General features: G+C 40.1%; 1 protein-coding gene across 2 annotated transcripts in view; it reads left to right on the top strand.

Moving 5' to 3' along the window:
* Positions 1 to 32: 32 nt before the first annotated feature.
* The window catches only part of EPB41L4A (erythrocyte membrane protein band 4.1 like 4A), a 226,423-nt gene continuing 206,532 nt past the window's right edge, over positions 33 to 19,923 (top strand). For both annotated transcript variants that reach the window (XM_019727789.3, XM_019727788.3), the window contains exon 1: positions 33 to 175. In XM_019727789.3, coding sequence (XP_019583348.2) covers positions 77 to 175 — 99 coding nt within the window. In that variant the 5' untranslated portion in view covers positions 33 to 76. The remainder of the gene's footprint in view (positions 176 to 19,923) is intronic.

Raw genomic sequence — 19,923 nt, 5'->3', positions numbered from 1 at the left:
CTCGCGCTTGAGGAGGCGGCGGCTCCGCGCCTGGATCGCAGCTTTCTCGCCTCGGCTGGAGACGGCCACAGCCGACATGGGCTGTTTCTGCGCTGTTCCGGAAGAATTTTACTGCGAAGTTTTGCTCCTGGATGAATCCAAGTTAACCCTCACCACCCAGCAGCAGGGCATTAAGGTAGGCGCGGGCCGTGGGCGTGTTCGGGAGGTTGGCAGCCGAGCGGGCTCGGGGGTCCCGGGCTTTGTGCGAGGGCTGTCACGGGTGAGGGCGGCGACTGCGTCTCTGCGCGGTGGGAAGGAGCCGCCGCTGCCCCCGGCGCTCAGGTAGAGGGTGAACGTGTCCGGGTGGGTTAAGTTTGAGTCCCTTCATAGGGGAAAGTAAGTTTGACGTCTCATAGTGTAATCTCCGCACCAACTCGCAGCTGCAGTCCGCGGTCAGGCAGTTGAGACCAAAACTCTTCCCGGCATTGATTTCCTCCCAAAGCGTCTAAGGCCCCCTCCAGCTCCCAAAGAGGCGCAGAATTGAATATACGGGCTGCATACAGTGTCGAAGGCACGATTTCCCTTGGCTTCGTTTCGGCTTTTTCATGATAGTGACATTGGGGAAGGGAAGGAGTTCACTCGTTGAAACACATTTATTAGGTGGTTGTGATTGTGTTGCCTGGGCTTGTAGCTGGGTATTGTTAACGTTTGGACGGAAAATAATTTCCCTTTCCTCAAGCAAACTGGCTCCCCACATTTAATTCAACATCTCTCAAAGCGACTCGGTAATAACTTCGCTGTTGTTTTTAGGTAATAAAAATATAATTAGAACTATTAACCCAGACAACCCACACAAAAAGGTTATGAGAGATTGCAGAGACTCACTTCTTTAATTGTGCTGAGTTCTCAACGTTAGAGTTGACAACCTGACGGAGGCGTATGAGCGCTTGTTTTGCTCTTGCAACTATGTGACTACCTAGAGGTGATCGCAATCAGGAGCGTTTTGTTTCCTTTTTCTCCTTCAGTTTTACGACGCAGGCATTTTAGATCACTCAGCAGCTGAATCTGGTGAAGGGAAACCGCTCCCCCCCCCCCCCCCCCCCCCCGTAGAGCTGGTCCACTGAGAAATCAAGTTGAGGCTGACAAGTGTTCTCTCCTAGCCTTGTCATCTCAGAAGTTAATCCTAATGGTGTAGGCCCTGGGCATTTCCTTGTGTGAATCAGTTTTTACATAGATTTATGGACAGGAGAGTAACTGTTCTTGGCCAAAAGCTTCAGCTTTGATGTTACTGTTCTTGGTGTACAAGATTCTCATTTCACAGGTGTCATTCTCTTGCAGGAAAAAGGGGGCAAAAGTGGTCAGTGAAAGCCGTAAGATAAAGTTCACCCTTTCTTTTATGAAATTGTTTTGAATATTGTGTCCCCAGTAGTTACAATAAGCAAGTCAATCAGATTCTCATTTGGTGTTTCCTTTCAAGGCCAATAAAAGTCTCTTTTGGGGGAAGGCGTTCACTTTATGTTTTCAAATTTTATGTTCCAAAACATCCCCTCTCCCTCCCAAATGAAGCCAGGAAAAGAATTTACCTTATAAAATCATGTAACATTCTTTGGTATACCGTGCGAATAAAATGGCAAAAATCACAAAAACATCCTAAGTTTTTTATAATACATAGATTATCTTTGGCTTGGGGATAGAAACAATGAGAAAAAGATAACTGATGATTTGGTACTAAAATAACAAAGAAGTCCGAAGTGCCAAGTCTAAAGTCATCTGGAGTGTGCCCTTCCTATGTAATCATGAAAGCCCTACCTGTCAGCTGTGGAGCATATACATTACTCTGTCAAGAGAGCAGCCAAGATTTGGGATTAAATGCAATAATTTTGTCAAAGAAGCATGAATCAAAAATCCTGGTCTGTAATTACTTTTTATAACCGGACTGTGCTTACCTTGTTTTACAAATAGGTTGAAAATTGGGGAGTGATTCAAAGGCAGTAGCAACTTTATAATGCTGTTGTTTTGGAGCGATGCCATTTAACTAAACAGTAATTTAAGCAGGCTTTTGTTGCAAGTAATCATTTTGCAACAGACTTGGCCTCTTTCAGTGTCACAAAAGCATGCCACAATTATTTTGATGGCCATGTGTGTAACACAGATGTCTGCTGAAGTTAACCACATTATCTGTAACTACCATGCTACCATAAAATGCATGTGTTAAGCACATATCTACTTGTGGTATGTACTAAATTAAACACATATGTATATTTGTAAATGGAATAATATATGAACAGCATCTCAAATGTAGAAGGTATTCGAATGTTGAATGAGTATATATATAATATTCTGCACATATTCGACATTTTCTTTAACTCCTACTTTAGTTTGTAAATGAAATAATAAACAATCACTTCAAAGTTACTAATAGTAGAAAAGTAGTTACTATTATGGTGTTTTCCTCCTGCTATAGTACACTCGATAATTTCGTTTATCACTAATAAAAGTCAAAGTTAAACATACAACATCAATTAGCCATTTTCCCTGAAATTAAAATAGGAAAAATATTTTTATTTTCAGAAGTGTTTCCTTATTATTATTTTGAGGTGACCCTGCCTTGCATTCTATCTCAAATGAAATGAAGAAAGCTAATTTTGCATTAAAATTATTCACATATTTCATCACTTAATGGAAAGAATTTTACTGATTCCTGATAATTAAGAATTTGCTTGTATTACTGTCATAAGAATTCCTTGTGAGTTAAAGAAAATAAATAATTGTAGAAAATTTAAGTAGGAGTATGAGAGAAGCTTGGTAAAACATTGTTATTATTTTTGTTTCTGTGTGCCAGTCTGAAAAACACTCTGGATTTAAGTGGCAAATTATAAATTGAAAGGTTAGTTATGAAGTGATTTTCTGCAACTTAGATCAGAGTTTTTAATTGACTTTAGAAAAAAATCAGTGTTTCTTCCCATGGAAAGCAGTTCAGCCTGAAGACAGTAGTGACACATCTATGTTAAGATGACTAGCATTTAAACTGAAAACAATTTTTTGTTTAAAAAACAATCAGATAAGTAAAACACAGTATCTTTGTATTCAATGTTATGTAGCAATTTGTATTCTTAACTTGCTTTGTAAGTAACCTCACCTTGACAAACAGGAAGTCTTTTTCATGCAGTTTGTAGTTTGAGCCCTATCCAAGATTTAAAAACCCAGGTTTATATAAACTGTAAGCTATTGGTTGTGTGTTGAGCCCCACAATAGCTTTTAGCAGTTTGCTCTCTGCTGCTATCTCTGTTGTTTATTCAAGTTAAGAATTTCTGCTGTGGTTAATCTCTTGGTTTTTTGAGTAATGTTTGTTCAGGGAAACTTTTATTATGTCCTTTGTAGTTCTTTGTCCTGGTGGAGGTAAAGTAATCTTATTTTTGTTCTCTTTAGAAAGCAAAACTTCAATATGGCTCAAACTACCTTTTATAGGTTGTTGTTTGAATAGCAAAGATTTTCAGGGGGAAAAAATCTGTAAGGTTTGATTGTAAATTTAGTTCTGAAAATTGCTGCTGCAAATATGAACTAGCTTAATATTTTCATTTCAGCCAGGTTTTAGTCCTCTGAGTGGTAATGCAGGTGCTCATTTTCCCCTCAATATATTTGACTAAATTAATGAAACCAATACGATAGCAAGATGGAAATTCCATTAACTTTTTTTAACGGCTTTATTGAGATATACCATACAATTCATACAGTTAAAGTGTATACAGTTCATTCATTAACTTTTAAATGAAGTTACTTCCTAATCATCCTGAGTTTCCTGAGGGAGTATTGTGAGTCAGTTTTGATCAGAAACTTCTTAATAAACTAGAAAAACAATTGGAAGGTGGGGACTTAAATTATATTCCTTTCACTTACCAAGAATTGTAATTTTCATCCCATTTAGACTGGTAAAGAAAAATCTAAGAAGATTGGGCAAAAATGAAAAGCGATAGTTTTTTACAAATCACGTTAAGTATTTATGTGACTACCTGTATTTTTTATATCAACTGCATAGGGTACAAGAGTTGGAGACCTTAGAAACAAGCAAGTAATCAATCATATACCAACATTTTTGTTAATGTAAAATTGTTTGGGATCTTGATTGGTCAGTAAATTAGATGTGACTGAGAAGTACCCCTGCTCCACATTTCGTCTATGTTTCTGAGATTCAAATTTGATATTCATGTGGCTGTTTAAGATGAACTACCCTGTTTCCCCGAAAATAAGACCTAGCCGGACCATCAGCTCTAATGCGTCTTTTGGAGCAAAAATTAATGTAAGACCGGGTCTTATTTTAATATACTATAAGACTGGGTTAATGTAATATAATATAATATGATATGATATGATATGATATGATATGATATGATATGATATGATATAATGTAATAGTGGGTCTTATTTTAATACAATATAAGACCAGGTCTTATGTAGTGTAAGACCGGGTCGTATATTAATTTTTGCTCCAAAAGACGCATTAGAGCTGATGGTCCGGCTAGGTCTTATTTTGGGGGAAACACGGTAGTAAGTATATAAATGCTCCCTCAAATTCTTTTGTGTTTTGTTTTTAAAAAATGATTCCAAGTATTTTTTTTTTTCAGCTTCATTGAGGTAAAATTGAAAAATGAAATTGTAATAAATTTAAAGCATACACGATGATGATTTGATACACATATGCATGGTGAAAGGATTCCTTCCATCCCACCGAGTTAACACAGCCATCACCTCACATATTTATCTTTTTCTTGTTGTTGAAAGCACTGAAGTTCTAGTCTCGTAGCAAATTTCAGTGATACGATACAGCGTTATCAACTAGAGTCACCATGTTGTACATTGCATCCTCAGACCTTAAGTGCCCCTCAATTTTACAAGAAGTTTTTCTTTCTTGAAAAAACTTACTAAAAATAATTTCTTAATTGTTAATGGTTTGAAAGTGATTTAAAACTAATTTAAGGGGGAAATCATTGTTTGTTATCTCCAGCAGCTAGCTAATGGCTGTCCCTTGCCAGGTATTTAAAATTTTCTTAGTTAAATGTGGACCACACTCTTTGCAGCCCCTTTAATATAATTGTTCTTGAATTCTATAATGTTAAGCTTCAACTAACACTTTGAACTAACATGAACTAATGCAGAGCTTTTGGGGCTTTTGCATATGGGTGATGTCTTGGTCCGTTCTGGCAGCTATAACAAAATACCACACACTGGGTGACTTACAAACAGAAGAAGTTTATTTCTCACAGTTCTGGAGGCTGGGAGCTGGGTGAGGGCCCTCTTCCTGGTCAGAAACTTTTTGTTGTAGCCTCCATGGCCGAAGGGGCGAGGGAGCTCTGCTGGCCCTCTTTTATAGGGGCACTAATCCCAAAGGCCGCACCTGCTATTGGGGGTTAAGTTTCCAACATACAAATCCGGGGGGGACACAAACATTCAGACTAAAACAGTTGGTGATAAAGTTAAATCTAAATTGCAGGGACCAAAGTCCAGACGCTACTTTCCATGAGCCATGTGGACAGTGGTTTGTTATTTTTATTAAGACACTTATAAACAAGATTAGAAGCTTATTTTTTCTTGGATGGTTTGTGTCACGTTGTCTCTCAGAGTGGGGCTAGACAGTTGTTTGTCGTGGAGGCTGTCCTATCCATTGTGGGATCCCGAGTGGTATTCCTAGCCTTTAACCATGAAATGCCTATGCGCCTCTTGTCCAGTCATCACAACCAAAAATATGCCCAGATGTTGCCAGATATCCCCAGATGTTGGCAAATATCCCCAGTGGGCGCAGTCACCTTCGGCTGAGAACCACTGCCCTGGAGAATAACAGCTGCCTTTATTTTTGTGGGTTTGGTGCTCATCCTTCCGCACTGGATGCAGACTAACACTTGGTTGCCTCTTTTTTTCTCTCTCTCTTTTGTGGGTGTGGTCACGTACCTTATATGTCAGGGGAAACAATACGATGTCTGTGTCTTTAACTAGCTTAATATTCTTATACTAGGAGCAAGATAATGAAGTGACTAAAAGCATGGGCTCTGGAGTTAGAGCACCTGGGTTTACGTTTTGATTGCTGAGGTGCCATGGGGCCTTCAGAAAGATGCTTCACTTCCTGGAGTCTCAATTTCCCCATCTGTAGAAATGGGGGAATTTTGTCCACAGTAACTTGCATGTGTAAGCACCCAGAAACTGTTCATTTCATTCTTTCCCCTCCTTTCTTCATCCCCTCCTTCTTCTTTTAGGACCTCCTTCCCGTCTACAGGTAAAGCCCAGACTGTGTTGTTTGGGTTAGCACCCTACCTGAGCTGGCCCTGCCTACCCAAACGACCTGCTCTGTCGGCGTGCAGAGCTGCTCAGGCCCCAACCATACCAGACCCTCCAGTGCCTTTATACGTGGGATTCCCGCCAAGCAGTGTACGCTTTCACCTTTCCCTAAGCACACACTCATCTGAGCTCATCCTTTAAGACTTAAATCAAGTGTCCCATCTGCTAGAAAGCCTTCAACCCAGGCTGGCCAGGCAGAGTTAAGCACTCGTCACATCCTGTTACAATACTTGTCACATTGCAAGCATGATTCCTGGACGTGTCTGTCTTCTCCAGCGGCCTGAGCCCCTACCTGTGATCCACAGCGGCTAACGCTGCACACCTCCTGGGATAGACGCTTATTAACTGTAATTTGAATCGAGGAATGAATGGAGTGTTACAGCCAGAATAAGCCGTGTTGAAAATCTTCTGGATAATGAGGTTCCTTTGTCATTTTATTTTTACTAGGAAAGATCCTAGAATAAAGCGAATCTTACCAAGGTACTCTGATTTTTGTATTGCTAATGGGCAGCAAATGAGATGGTTCAGTGGGCTGAATGCATGTAGCAAGCACGTTAAAGAGCTGACTGGCAGCTATTTCAGAAAACATGAGCACACCGTTATTGTATTGTAAAGGCAACTAGTAAGTCTTTCTTTTTAAAAAAAGTCACTTTCCCCTTACAACTTGAGAGTCTTTTGGAAGAAGGGCTCATTTCAAGAATGGGTAATAGATTCTCACACTTCAGTTGCTTTTCTTCCTCGTGTCCTGTTCTGTCTCTGAGAACGCGGTCAGTTGGTTTTGCAGTGTGGATTCACAAAATCAGGGACCATTGGGGTAATTTTTAATTTTGCCGTATAACCCATTTTACTCTGGAAGCTGTATAAACTTCACCTGACACGGTTGTAAGACTTAGTGGAGAACATTAGTTTCAATAAATTAAATATTGGTTTTTTGTGACAAATGATATGTTTTCCATTCCATTGCAGTGTATTTTTTCTGCAGGCCTATTATAAACATCACAGGTCAGAGATCAAATTTGCCATGCCCCTCTGGCTTTTCTGAGATTGATTGCTTTGGCCGAGCTTTGTCTCTGGTATTTTTGCCATAAGTAAAACTGGTAAACTTAGCCTGTTGTGGGTTGTAATGAGTACCTGCCATTTGCTTCTGCTTTACCAGATTTGTTTCTAAGTCTCATATAGTAAGATTAACCAGGCATATGTTATTACTTGTTTAGGTATAGACTAGGTGTGTTGAGGTCAGGAACCAGCCAGTTTCGTTTGTGACTCAAAAAGCCTGTAACTACACTTTGGAGAGCCTGTACCATTCTCAGAAATGTGGATTGCATTCCTGTGCCCTCTGAACCATGTACGTATTTCATGTTTGTTTGCTTGTTTTTCAGTGAAACAGCCACTCTTCCTTAATGTTGCCTGTTAATCCATGTCCTTGTTACTAAACACTTTTGCCAAGAGATTCCCCAGAGGCTGAGATCGATCCTCCAGAAGACCTTCTAACAATCACGGAAGACATGAAAGGGCTGGCCGTGGCTTCCAAACATGTCAGAAGTGTGAGAAGTTTGTTTTCAAGGATGTTGACATGCCAAGAGGAAGTTAGAACAAGAGAGATGGTGGCAGGGAAGGAAAACCGAGAGGTACTGAGTGCTAGTCCCCATGGATAATAACTGAAAGGTCAGATTGCAGGGCAGAAATCAGCCAACTGAGACCAAATAGGGAACTAAATACAGCCGGAGATTGTTTAGAAACAACATGTACTGAGCACATAAGAAAACACATGTGCTTTGGTAATGCCAAGCATTCCCAGCTTTTGGGGGTTGGGGGTGGTGTCCCAGAAGTGGGTTAGAAGGTCCCTTGTTTGGAATACAGCTTGCCATACAAACAGTAACATGAGTGAGGGTCAGGTTCCTGAGCCAGCCCACAGAGACTGTCTGAGCGTTTAAACCACTCCGGTCCCACTTTGCCTTTCATTCAGAGCCATGTTTAAGAGGTAGTCTTGGAGCCTCTGCTACTTTAATTGTCACTTGTCAAAATTGGTTTTTCTACACCATTTCACTGCTCTCAATTTAATCCAGGCCCTCACACTTCACACCTGAACCAGCCACCTCCCTGGGGTGCTGTGTGATCACTTTCAGACTCTCCCCCTCTCACCATCCCTGCCCTTTGTTAAAATTCCAGTCAGCTATGAAAGTATTGGTCTTGTGATGGGCCAAATGACTCTTCTTTGAACTAGCCTCCTGTTCCTCATTTTTAGGTGGAAGGGCATGCATGATACCTGCCTGATAGTATGATTGTGAGAATTTGAGAAAAGAATTTTAGGCACATAGGATAAAAAGTGCTCAATAAATCATAGCTGTTATTATGTAGGATCTCTTAATGGCTAATAAATTATTTCTTAATTGCAAGTTGGGATATGTAATCCACCACCTTTGCCCAAAGTGATGCTGGCTCTCAGAGGGGCACGGGTGGGTAGTTGAAGTAGGGGAGCAGATGTGGTTTGATATTTGTAGGTATCAGTAACTTCTACCCCTGTTTTTCCTGAGTTTTACAGCTTTAGCTCTTACATTTAGGTCTATCATCCATTCTTCTTTCTCTTTCATATGGATATCCAGTCACCTCAGCTCATTTGTTGGAAAGACTACTTTTCCCATTGCGTTGTCTGGGCACCCTTATCAACAATCAATTTATAAAACGTGAAGATTAATTTTGGAACTCTCAATTCTATTCCATTGATCGATGTGCCTATCTTTATGCATCGTGTTTATTTTTACTTGTTCCTTGGTAAGGTAGGTGCATGTAACTCAGCAGAGAGAACACTCCCAGTTAAAACAAATTTGACATTTAATATTTTGAGAAAATTTTCCATAAACTTCCTGGGGGCAGCAAAACATTGTCTTTGTTTTCTACTATTAAAACCTCAAGAACCTAGGAAAGTGCCAGGCACATAGTGGAATTCAGTAAATATAGTATTTGTCATATTTGAAGAAGGACCGATAGAAGGATTGTTGTTTTAGTCATGCTGATGCTGTTGCTTTTGTAAATTGAAACCTTGGTCGACTATTTAGATTTCCCAAGACTTTTCTGTGCAAGCTTTGAGTGTTGCTATTTACATTGTGTAAAGAACTTGCTGTTGGTTCTTGCAGGCTCTTTCTGTAAGTTACTGGTTGGAGGGCTGGAAAAAAACATTTGTGTATGTTTTAAGAATAACTTTGTCAGTTTTCATAGGTGAAGGTAGCATGTTAGAAAAGTTAATATTTAAATAGGTATGTGATTTGCATCTATTACCTTGAAACATAACGGAGGAATTGCTAGAGATTTGTCCTGGGCACTGTTTTCCTCCTAGGGAAATAATGCAGATGACTAGAAGACCACTTTAGAACACACACACACACCCTTCCCCACCCTTGTGACTTCCTTTTAACCGTGAACTTGCAGGATTCCTAGCAGCCTTGCAGGTTAAAGTCTAGGGAACAACTTTGACTTTATAGAATTGGACTAACATCCCCTATGATTGAGGGAAATTGTAGCGAATCTTAGTGGTATTGAAACTGACACTATACAAGCTTTACAGTTTTGTCTGGATTGCACATTTTAAAAGTCGGTAGTATTCAGACACTTGAAAAATCTCGCTAGATAATGCAGGCTACAGGCAGTTCCCTCTGTGAAGGAAATCTTAAATACCTAGACTAGATAATGCCATAGCATGACAAAATCTTTCACACAGACTTGTTTCTACTTGTCATTGCTTTTTCCTGCCAACCACTTATTCTTTTGTCCAGTAGTTCAACTGCCTGATTCTCTGCACCAGACCTGTGTGTATGACCACGTGTCCTCAGTTAATTTAGTCCCATGGTGCTGCCTGAAAATGCAGCAGACACCAGGGGGAGAATGTGGAAGAGATGACATAAATTACAACAGATTGGATTTCACTTATAATAGAAAATTCGACTTGGCATGGACATTCAGAATCATCTAATTCCCCCATTCTACAGGCTAGGGAACGGGGACCCAGTGCGGGGTACCTGGTCCTGGAACCCTGTCTCTTGGTTTTTCATCTGGTCACTTTCTCAGTGCTTACCCACCCTCACTTTCTTTGCTGCGTACAAGGGAAGGAAGGGCTAAGAGTTCAGAATTTATTGAAACTCATTTAGGTTTACTGCCAACCCCATCTCCTCTCATGCTCCCAACGCTTGCCTGTTTCTTCCCTCCTGCCCCTTTAAATTAAGTCTTTACAGGCCTATGATCTGGCCTGGTTACTTTCTGCAGTCTTGGCATTTATATTTGTGGATCTCGTTTCTGGGTAGATTATATGAGGGAGAGACCCTTTTGTCCAGGGAATCTTTTTTCAATTTGGAAAAGAGTTTGCTTGTGAGAAATTTCTTTTCAGAACAGTACTGACTGCATTGATTTTTAATTTTTTGGCTTTTTTTTTTGAAAATGCTTATTTATCTAAAAGGTCTAGAGTAATTTATTTAGTGCTATGGTTTCAGAGCTCATATCACTCAGAGTTTTCTTCTTGGTTTTTACGTTGTCAAGCCTTTACAATGAGTTTTTACTGCTCCATTCTGAACCTCTCTGCAGCAAAGAAAATTAAAAACTGATTAGCGACCCTTCTTATTGCCCGAGGGAGGGAGGGTGCGAGAGAGGAAAGCTGAAAGGTAAAATTGCTCTTTCCTTGAAGGGTTTCAGATGGGCCAATCGTCAGGAGGCTAATAGATCTTTTCCCCTGATAATGATTATTTCATGCTTCTGCTGCTGTTTACAAGGGCACTTGGAGGTGTGCAAAATTTCCAGAATTCCTCAGACAGCCAGCTTCTTTTTCTTTCGGACATTGTTTTTACATCGTGTTCTATGGCAGTTGTTTGATGATAAATAGGTTTGGAGTGTGAGGGCACATGGGTATCTGGACCAGTGCTACGTGACTGTAATTATAGATACAGATTTGTGAACTCAATTCTACAATAATGTGTTCAGAGCTTGTTGTGTATGCAGTAGTGTCTGGGATTCTGGGGGGGATGATGAAATAGATGGAGGGTTCTTGCCCATAAGAAGTTAAAATTTAAGTGGAAAGACAAGCCTTTTCTTATAAAACAATAGAGTACAACACAAGACAGTTGATAATCAGGTATTGGGTTCTATTGTGAAGGTTCTAAGAGGTAGAGAAATTATGTTTCTTATACGCCAAAGTGGAGATAATGAGGAAAGATGTTTTCAAAAAAGTGAATGCTGGTTCACAGTGTGCCTTCTCTAAAACCCTTGGGCCCAGGTATGTTTCAAGATTTAAAATTTTTCAGATTCCAGCAAGGTGAGATGGTGTTATGCCATTCATTATATGTTATCCCCGGCCAGGTCTGGGGTGGTACTTTCTGAAACAATCGCATTAATATTTATGCGGCTCATTATTTGGATATCTACAATAAGTGGAGGTAAATAGAGACTCGAAGTAGCCTTATGCCAGTTTATAACAGATTTTACCCCAGTATTAGTGACCTATTGCTATGTGGCAGGTTACATCCCAACTTAGCAGCTTACACGAACCAACATTTATCGCCTCCCGATTCTGTGGGTCAGAAAGCAAGAGCCACTTCGCTGGGTGACTCTGGTGCAGCGTCTCATGAGGTTGGCCTCAGGCACAGCCTGAGACGCTGCATCAGTCATGTGGGGATGGGGGGTCTGCTTCCTGACTCACTGGTGTGCACGTTGGCAGACCTAAGTTCCTCACCACTTGGGCCTCTTCATAGGCTCCTGAGTGTCCTCTCAATGTGGCAGCTGGCTGCCCTCCAAAGCAAGTGGTTCTAAAGCAAGTGAAAGAGAGAAAGCCCAAGATGGAAGCCTTGGTCTCTTATAACATGCTGTTACTTCTGCGGTAGTTTGTTGGTCACACCAACCTTGACAACCTTGGTGTCCGAGGGGACTCGATAAAGGTGCGAATACTGGGAGGCAGGGATCACTGGGAGCGATCTTGGAAATGGAGGGTAGCATCAAATTTAAGATAAAATTTTCAGTTTTCGTATCTTTCTAGATTTGGGATTGCGGAAAAGAGCTTGTGGGCTTACACAGAGTTTGGCTTCCTCGAAGTGATGACTTGTGAGGATGGGCTGTGGTCTAGGATGGCAAGGTAGCATGAACACAGACGGGCGAGTTTGGAGAGAAAGATGAGGCGTGTCTGGGAAACACTCAGACCCGCAGGCTGCTGTATGCCAGGCATCGCACTTGATGCCAGGGATAAAAGGGTGAATTAAAATAAAAGTTGAACCATCTGGAGCTAGAATTTTGCTTTGAGAAATAATCAGTGCTTGATGAAAATACGTTTAATGAGTGTCTACAATAAGAAAGGCAGCTTGTGTAGGGGAGAAGGAGAGAATATAGTCTCAGAAAATCTGAATTCCTTTTCCAGCTCCTTCATTTACGAGCTTGGAGCCTTGCTTTTCCATTTGTAAAATTAAACTGACGCTTATGTTATTCCATCAGTGTCACAGCTGTTGTGAAGCTCAAAGGAGATAATGGCTGGAAAAAAACACAAACTTGCAAAATTTTGAAGTGCTGTGGAGTGGTAATAATTATTATCTTGTGCTCTGTCATTTACTAACCAGTGACCTTTGGCAAGTTATTTAACTCTGTGCCTCAGTTTCATCCACAGTGAAATGAGGATAATAATACTATATATTCATAGGTTGCTATGAGGTTTGAATGAAATAATACATGTAAGGACTTAGAATAGTGCCCAGTACATGATAGCATGAGAAATGCTGAGTAAATATTAGCTGTTTTTATTATGTAGCTATATCGTGATGAGCCTCATGGGAGATTAAAAAAATGCGAATAGCCTTAGATAGTGCTAAACAATGAGACAGATTACAGTTTTCCTTAAAAGGCTTTTTATTATTTGTGTTTGCATTTGCTGACTAGAAAGCTGGTTTATTGGGTTGGACAGATACTAGCTTGAAAATAACTACCAGCTTCCTCTCTCTCTGTCTCTCTCTCTGTCTCTCTCTCTGTCTCTCTCTCTCTGTCTCTCTCTCTCTGTCTCTCTCTCTGTCTCTCTCTCTCTCTCTCTCTCTCTCTCTCTCTCTCTCTCTCTCTCTCGTTGTTGATCTTCATGTACAGCTTTCAAAATTTTGAGGGTCATAGCTGAAAATATATCCCTTTGCATTTTTTGTGGCATAGTAATCAGCTCGCCTGCCCAAGCATAAAGAGGTAAGTTCCATTTAGATCATTTTGATCACTCGATGAAGACGTGTTTCAAAAATGAAGCTTGGATTTGGAAACCTGGCAGGATTTACTCATTAAAATTCCTTGTAGGAGTAAATTATGAGGAAAGAATGAAGGCTTGCAATTCTGTTCATTTCAATGATGAAGACATTTAGTTAATGTCTGGCGATTTAGCCTTTGTAAGAATCTAAATAGCCTTTTTTGAGGATCAGGAGGACCTTAATAAATTATTATTTTCTAGAATCTTTGTCCCACAAACCCTGAAGAACTTTCCCTTAGACTGCCTTGAAGCCATTACGAGCACCCAGGGAGAGGAGGCTGTGACAGTGCCATGGAAACATGAGTATCGACACAGGCATGATGGTGACTCCTGAAGAACAAGGCGATAAAGAAAACCAGGCCCCAGGCTGACAGCAGATCAATTCCCTTAGGTCACAAATTTCCTTTGTGAATGGTGGTGAAAAAACTTGGTCTCCTTGTATGTTTTCAGGTTAAAATCTTTGAGTTTTCCTCCTACTTGAAAATGCTAAACCCTGCGCGTGTGTGTACCAGAGGGAGAAAAACATGTGACCTAACACTTATATATCATTTACGAGTAGGTCAGTTGTGCTTAAGAGTAAATATCATACTGTATAACTAACTGCTTTCTAGGTAACCATTTCTCTTCTTTTTGAATATTCTTTTTAAAAGATGAGCGAGCAGTATTTATGTCCTGAAACAAAATTTTCTTTCAGTATGAAAATCAGGGCTACTGAGAACAGGTGTGCACATTTAACAAGCCGTACCTTGCTTTCCTCAAGATATTATTTCTTTGAAAAGTTTCATTGTAAATTGATTTGTGTTTTCTAATACTTCCCCTCTGGTATCATTGAAAAGTTGAAAACAACACAGCGATTTCTTTTCTCCCCCAGGGGTAGGGTGATGATTTTTTGTGTTAAATTGCTTGCAGCTTGCGGAGTCTTCCGTGTGCTTTTTCCACTTGCTGCTTTCACTGCTGAGTTGACCAAAGCCATGTTCTCAAAAAAGACTGTTGTGGTTTTCAGCACAAAGCAGAAGACAGGCATACTTCTGCTTTGATTTTACCAGAATGTGTTTCCACCTTTGTCCTCAAATAGTTATATAACCTTGTGCTTTCTGCATGAGGTTGGGGTAGCAAAGTGACCATAAAATGCACTATTTCCCTCCACGTTTAATAAATTCTGCTGCTTTGAGTGGAATCCATGGCTTATTAGACATGCCGAGTTGCTAGTTTTCTAAGCATGTTCAACCAAAAATGGTGAGCCAAGATGGCTTCAGCCGACTGGTGTATTTTAAGTCTCGCTACATGCATTTGTCAAAGAGTTTGGCTCTCATTTGGCTAATCTTTTCTCCATGGAAGATTCATCAACACTACTTGGGTCAGTTTGTCTGCGTTTCTTGTGTTAGATCATGTTCGATTCCTGCAGGCTGAAAAAGAAGTTAGAGCCAATAATAGCCCAAATATTTAGAAACATCTGTAATTTTAATAATACTTACTAATAGATTTTATACTTCCTCATAAATTAAAACTTTTGGACTAGGTATAAAGCATATACAATCCTTAGGTGTATTTGCTATTGCATGATTCTGGTATTTCTGGTTGTCATTGCACGCAGGAGTAACATTTTAAAAAAATCTTCAAAATTGATGAAACAACCTTGACTGAGAAATAGTTTCCTCCTGCAAGGGAACTTTTAGTTCTCAACTGAGAAAGGATAAGGAAAGGCTTCTGCAGATTCTGGGTAGTGAACATGTTAAATGTATGTTTGATACAAGCATTTGAACATTAGGATAAATAGCTCAGCTCCCTTCTAGCTCTGGGAGTCTGATGGGTTATGTCTGAGGTGGTTGTGGTGACAGGTGCTAGTTTTCCAGTCTAGAATTCATGTTTGCGGTTTATCTAGTCTGGAGCCACAACGCGCTTTTCGTTATTCAGGCTTCATGGATTACTGTGGCTTTTCCAGTTCCCCTTATAGAGTGGACAGGGTCCAGGAAAACAATTACATTTTCTGCTTTCAACAACTTGGGTGATTGAGTTGGTAGGAAAAGGGACAGTGAAACGGTTTGTTCTGTCTCAGACTCATGAGCCTGTTGATTTTTTAAATACCCTTCTCCCCCGTTTTTTTGGATTTTGTTATTTTCTTCTTTAAGGCTACTTCTTAGAGTAACGCCATATGTAATTTAAAAAGTCCGTAAGAAAGTGTAAACCAGTCAATTCAGTGGAAGTTTTAACAACACTTACTATTCACCCAGATAGTTTATATCTCATGTCATGTCTGATACCCAGTGGTGTTCAGTAACGGTTAATACCTTTCTCTTCTTGACTCTACTCATCCTGCTGTGAGGAATACCAAATAAACACAAATGAAATTATACGAGAACAGTTAAATCCAGACTGGAATGGAAGTGGGATATTGAAATGTGAGGTGCGGGTCTCATGGAGAAGTGTTTCTTGAATTTGACTTTTCAGAATAAGTGGGTTTTAGAAATACAGAAAGTGAGGGGTTGCCCGGTGGAAATCATGGGGCAGTGAGGAAATTGGCTGAACTTTCGCCTTGCATGTAGTTGGTGTTATTCTATAAGGGAAGAACTTGAAAACCATGAAGAGGAGTTATGACCTGGTGTATAAGTCAAAACAGAGGAGTGTCCAGTGGTACTTAATTAAGGTAAACGGGCAGTTAAACACTGCAGGCCGGATTGGAGGGAGGGGAACCTAACGTCTGGGAACACAGTTAGCGGTGAGGTGATCAGAGCTGGTATTTGACTAGAGTGGAGTCGGAAAAGAAGATGGTGAGGATGTTTTAGACAGTCATTCATTGAACAGATATATTTTGAGAACCTTTCAGGAGTTAGGCACTGGGCTGGGTCCTGGATGCAGTGGTCTGGCACAGTCCCTGCTGCTAATTCTAGCATCGTGGAAAGGATCAAATGAGATAATATACCGGGGTGCCAAAAAATGTATACACATGACTTGTTATTGGTATATATCGAGTATTACAATTTTAATACAGTTTTTCCTTTCTTAAAAGGTGTATACATTTTTATGGCACCCTCTGTGTATGATATTAAGAGCTTATTACATAATGCCAGTATTAAAAAGTCCATTTGTTTTTAAAAGTGCTTTAAAAATGCCGATATAAATCTATCCTCATACAGGGACATAAAAATTTTGAACAAAATCAGTTTCTCATATTAGAAAATGTTAGAGCTTTGCTATTGAAATTGTACTTTTGTTTTATTTTTTTCTCCACTCTTGTTTTCTGACCCACCTGCTAAGTCCCAGACATTTTTTTTTTTGGCGTCCAACAGTTTTCTTTGGGGGGGGGGGATTAGAAGTTACTTTAGCATAAGTTCACAGCTCATTAAATTAATTTAAGAACCAACTGCTTCAGAGGCCCGCACACCAATAATTTACTCTTAAGTGTGTGTTTACATCTGAGAACTCCAAGCAGGGGGCTCAAAGGGAGAGTAATGGGCCTGGAAACTCCCTGCCCAGCTGGCTCAGGAGGCCCCTCACCAGCAGTGTTTCCACCGGCTTGCTCTGTTTTCGCTCTGTTTTCCTGGGTCCAACCAAGATGCCCTTTGGAAGATTAAAGACAGCTGTTTCATATACAGTCTCATTTACAGAAGTATATTTGACAATGTGGAAACTTTCTAAATCTGCATTTTGGAGGACCTTTTGATAAATATTAATTTGCAACTCAAAGGAAAATTTGCAAATTATTTAACACAATTTTTTTAGAATATTGCCACCTGCTAAAAAACTCTTTATTAATAGTCCATTCCATGCATTCTGACACTTAACACTTATTTTTTGGGGGGCGGTTCTTTACCTTTGAGATACTTCAAGTGGTGAGAAGGCCTTAGAGCCTTGCCGGAAGCAGGGGCATCCTGTTGAGATGATGGTCTGGGTGGGCTCAGGGAGGGCACTTGTGTCTGACAAGGTCAGCATTAGGCACCAGCAGTTCCTGCAGCTGCCTTACTCCCTGCTTGAAGCCGGATCTGGCCAAGTCCATGGCCATAAGACTCAGCCAAGGGACCTTTTTGATCAGTTATCAGGCAGAGTCCCAGTGGAGAGGCCGTTGAAGGCCAGAGGTTCAGTGCTTCACGCTGAGCTCTGCAGAACCCTGGATAGCCCCTTAGGGGCACTTACTGACAGAGCTGAAAGGCAGGCAGCCTTCTCGCCTTCCTTCCCGGCTTCTGGATTCCTGTTCTCCTCGTGCCTGCATGGCTGTGTCTTTGCAAAATCTCAGCGCTTTAATGCTGTCGTGAGTCCCCGTGGGAAGGGAGCTGTCCTCTGGGATTTTGGTTTCCGTATCAGGTGTGAGGCCCATATCTTTTGGGCTCTCCAGGTAGACACATACACTCAAGATATCCAGGTGGCAGTTTTCACTTTTTCCATTTTTTCTTTTTCTTTTTATAGTCTTTTTAGTTGAAGCAAGGACCCACTGGTAGGCTGTCAATGGTAAAGTCAGTGTTGAGTGGGGCAGCATAAGGGAAAGGAGATGCTACCATCTTGCTTGTTTGTTTTCCCTTAACTCAGTTGTTATTGCTTTCTTGCAGGAGAATCACTGTCTGTTCCCGCTGGGCCTCTCCAGCTACTCAGTCTTCCACTGTTGTGTCTGTAGTATCTTCCTTTACTGTCTGATCAAAGGAACTGGAAGCTATAACCTCAGTTTTAAGATATATTGTATATTTATGACCCTAAATATAGAATTCAAAAGATAGTTGATATCAGATTTATTTGAAAACTTTCATTCTACAGTATGTCCTGAAGTTCATGCTCAGTTCAATCTCTTACATCTTTCGCAGACCAGAGCATGACAGTTAAAAGTAACATTTGTTTATTGGATTAAAACAACCTGGAAAATTCAATTAATACCCAGAAAACTCCATTCTGGGAGCATCCTTTTAAATCAATATTGGGTCATATGGATGAACTCAAAAGTCTCTATCTTCTTTAAAATAATTACTGTAGAGATGTAAGCTTTTTAAAATCTATCAAAATCGATATTATTAATTTTAAAGTTAATATAATTTATTACCGAAGATTTGATGTCCCATTGGCAATAACTTAGGATCAGACAGGAGTAATTCGCTGTAACGGCATTTTGTGAGATCTGAGCAATTTTATTGGATGGGTTTATGAAGCTCATACTTCAGAGGCTGTTTATTTCTTCACTGTACATTTCTAGGGTTTACCATATATTATGCCCTTTAGTAGGTGGTAGCGCCTTTGTTAGATCTTAGTGCAAACAGATGTGCTTATTAAAGATGTGACTAACAGGCTGAGGATGCAAGGCATCCATTGCTTCATTCCGTTATGCCTTTTAAAAATATAAAATGTTAGGGTTGAACTCTTTTTTTCTTCTTTTTTTTGGGGGGTTGAATTCTTTGTTAAGGTAGGTAGAAGTGAAATTGAAAGGAATAATTAAGCCGTATTTAATCGTTAATTATTTGGTTAGCGATGAGCTCACAACTTAAATATTTCTGAGACAGCAAAGCTTGGAGGGAGAAAGGAGTCCTAGTTACAGAGAAATTAATACATGTTGTCCATATTATTTTTAAAAATTCTGCCACTTTAAACGTCTACTAGGAGCTTGTGAAACTGGAACGTCATCATCTCTGAGTGATATATATAGTATTTGGAGATTTGAGAAATGCAAATTTGCATTTAAAAATTTTATTGATGAGGTTGGATGTAATCCATATCTGTCTTTCTCTTTTGAATGTTGTGTCCTTTGGTCTATTGGGGTCTCTCTGAAGATCTTCCAGATTTGGGGCTGCCTCCTCTCTCTCACTTAGACTATGATTTAAATTCTTTTATTATCAACGAGGACATAATTTCAGTAAATGAAAAGACAGAGACTGGTCATTGTGGTTTTTTTATTGACTGTGTTTTTGGCTCTAGGTAAAGGGGTACATTTTTCTCTCAAAATAACAAGTTGGGAGGTTGGTAGTTCAAGATTGTTTCAGAGGTCAACAGTGCAGTGTTCTGGATTGGCTTTTCTGTGAGTTTCTTGGCCTTTTTCTCATATTTGCCTGGGGTATGGATTGAAGCTTCTGACCGACTCTGGGATTCTGTAGTTTTTCTAATGGTTTTCTGTACCATACCCATACTTCACAATAGCCTGTTTTAGACTCTTTCTAAACATGATCCAAGTTGAGTTTATTATGTGTTTGTCCCTGGGTCCCTGACTGATATAGGTTATGTCTCTTTTTATCAGAGAGGAGCATATTTCCTGGAAGCACCACATCCCGATCAGACTTCCTTTCCTGAATGTACCATTGGCCAGAACAGGTCACACAAGTTGTAGGTTTTGAAGGGAAGACCTGGCAGGGTTTAGAACAGGGTGGCCTCTGCTGACAGAGGTTTCACCAGCTCTTTATAAAAGG

Source organism: Rhinolophus sinicus, chromosome 3 (assembly GCF_057876585.1).
Source record: "Rhinolophus sinicus isolate RSI-liver-muscle chromosome 3, RSI-T2T, whole genome shotgun sequence".
Lineage (NCBI taxonomy): Eukaryota > Metazoa > Chordata > Mammalia > Chiroptera > Rhinolophidae > Rhinolophus > Rhinolophus sinicus.
Note: the sequence above shows the minus strand (reverse complement) of the source record. Positions and strands in the feature narration are given on the sequence as shown.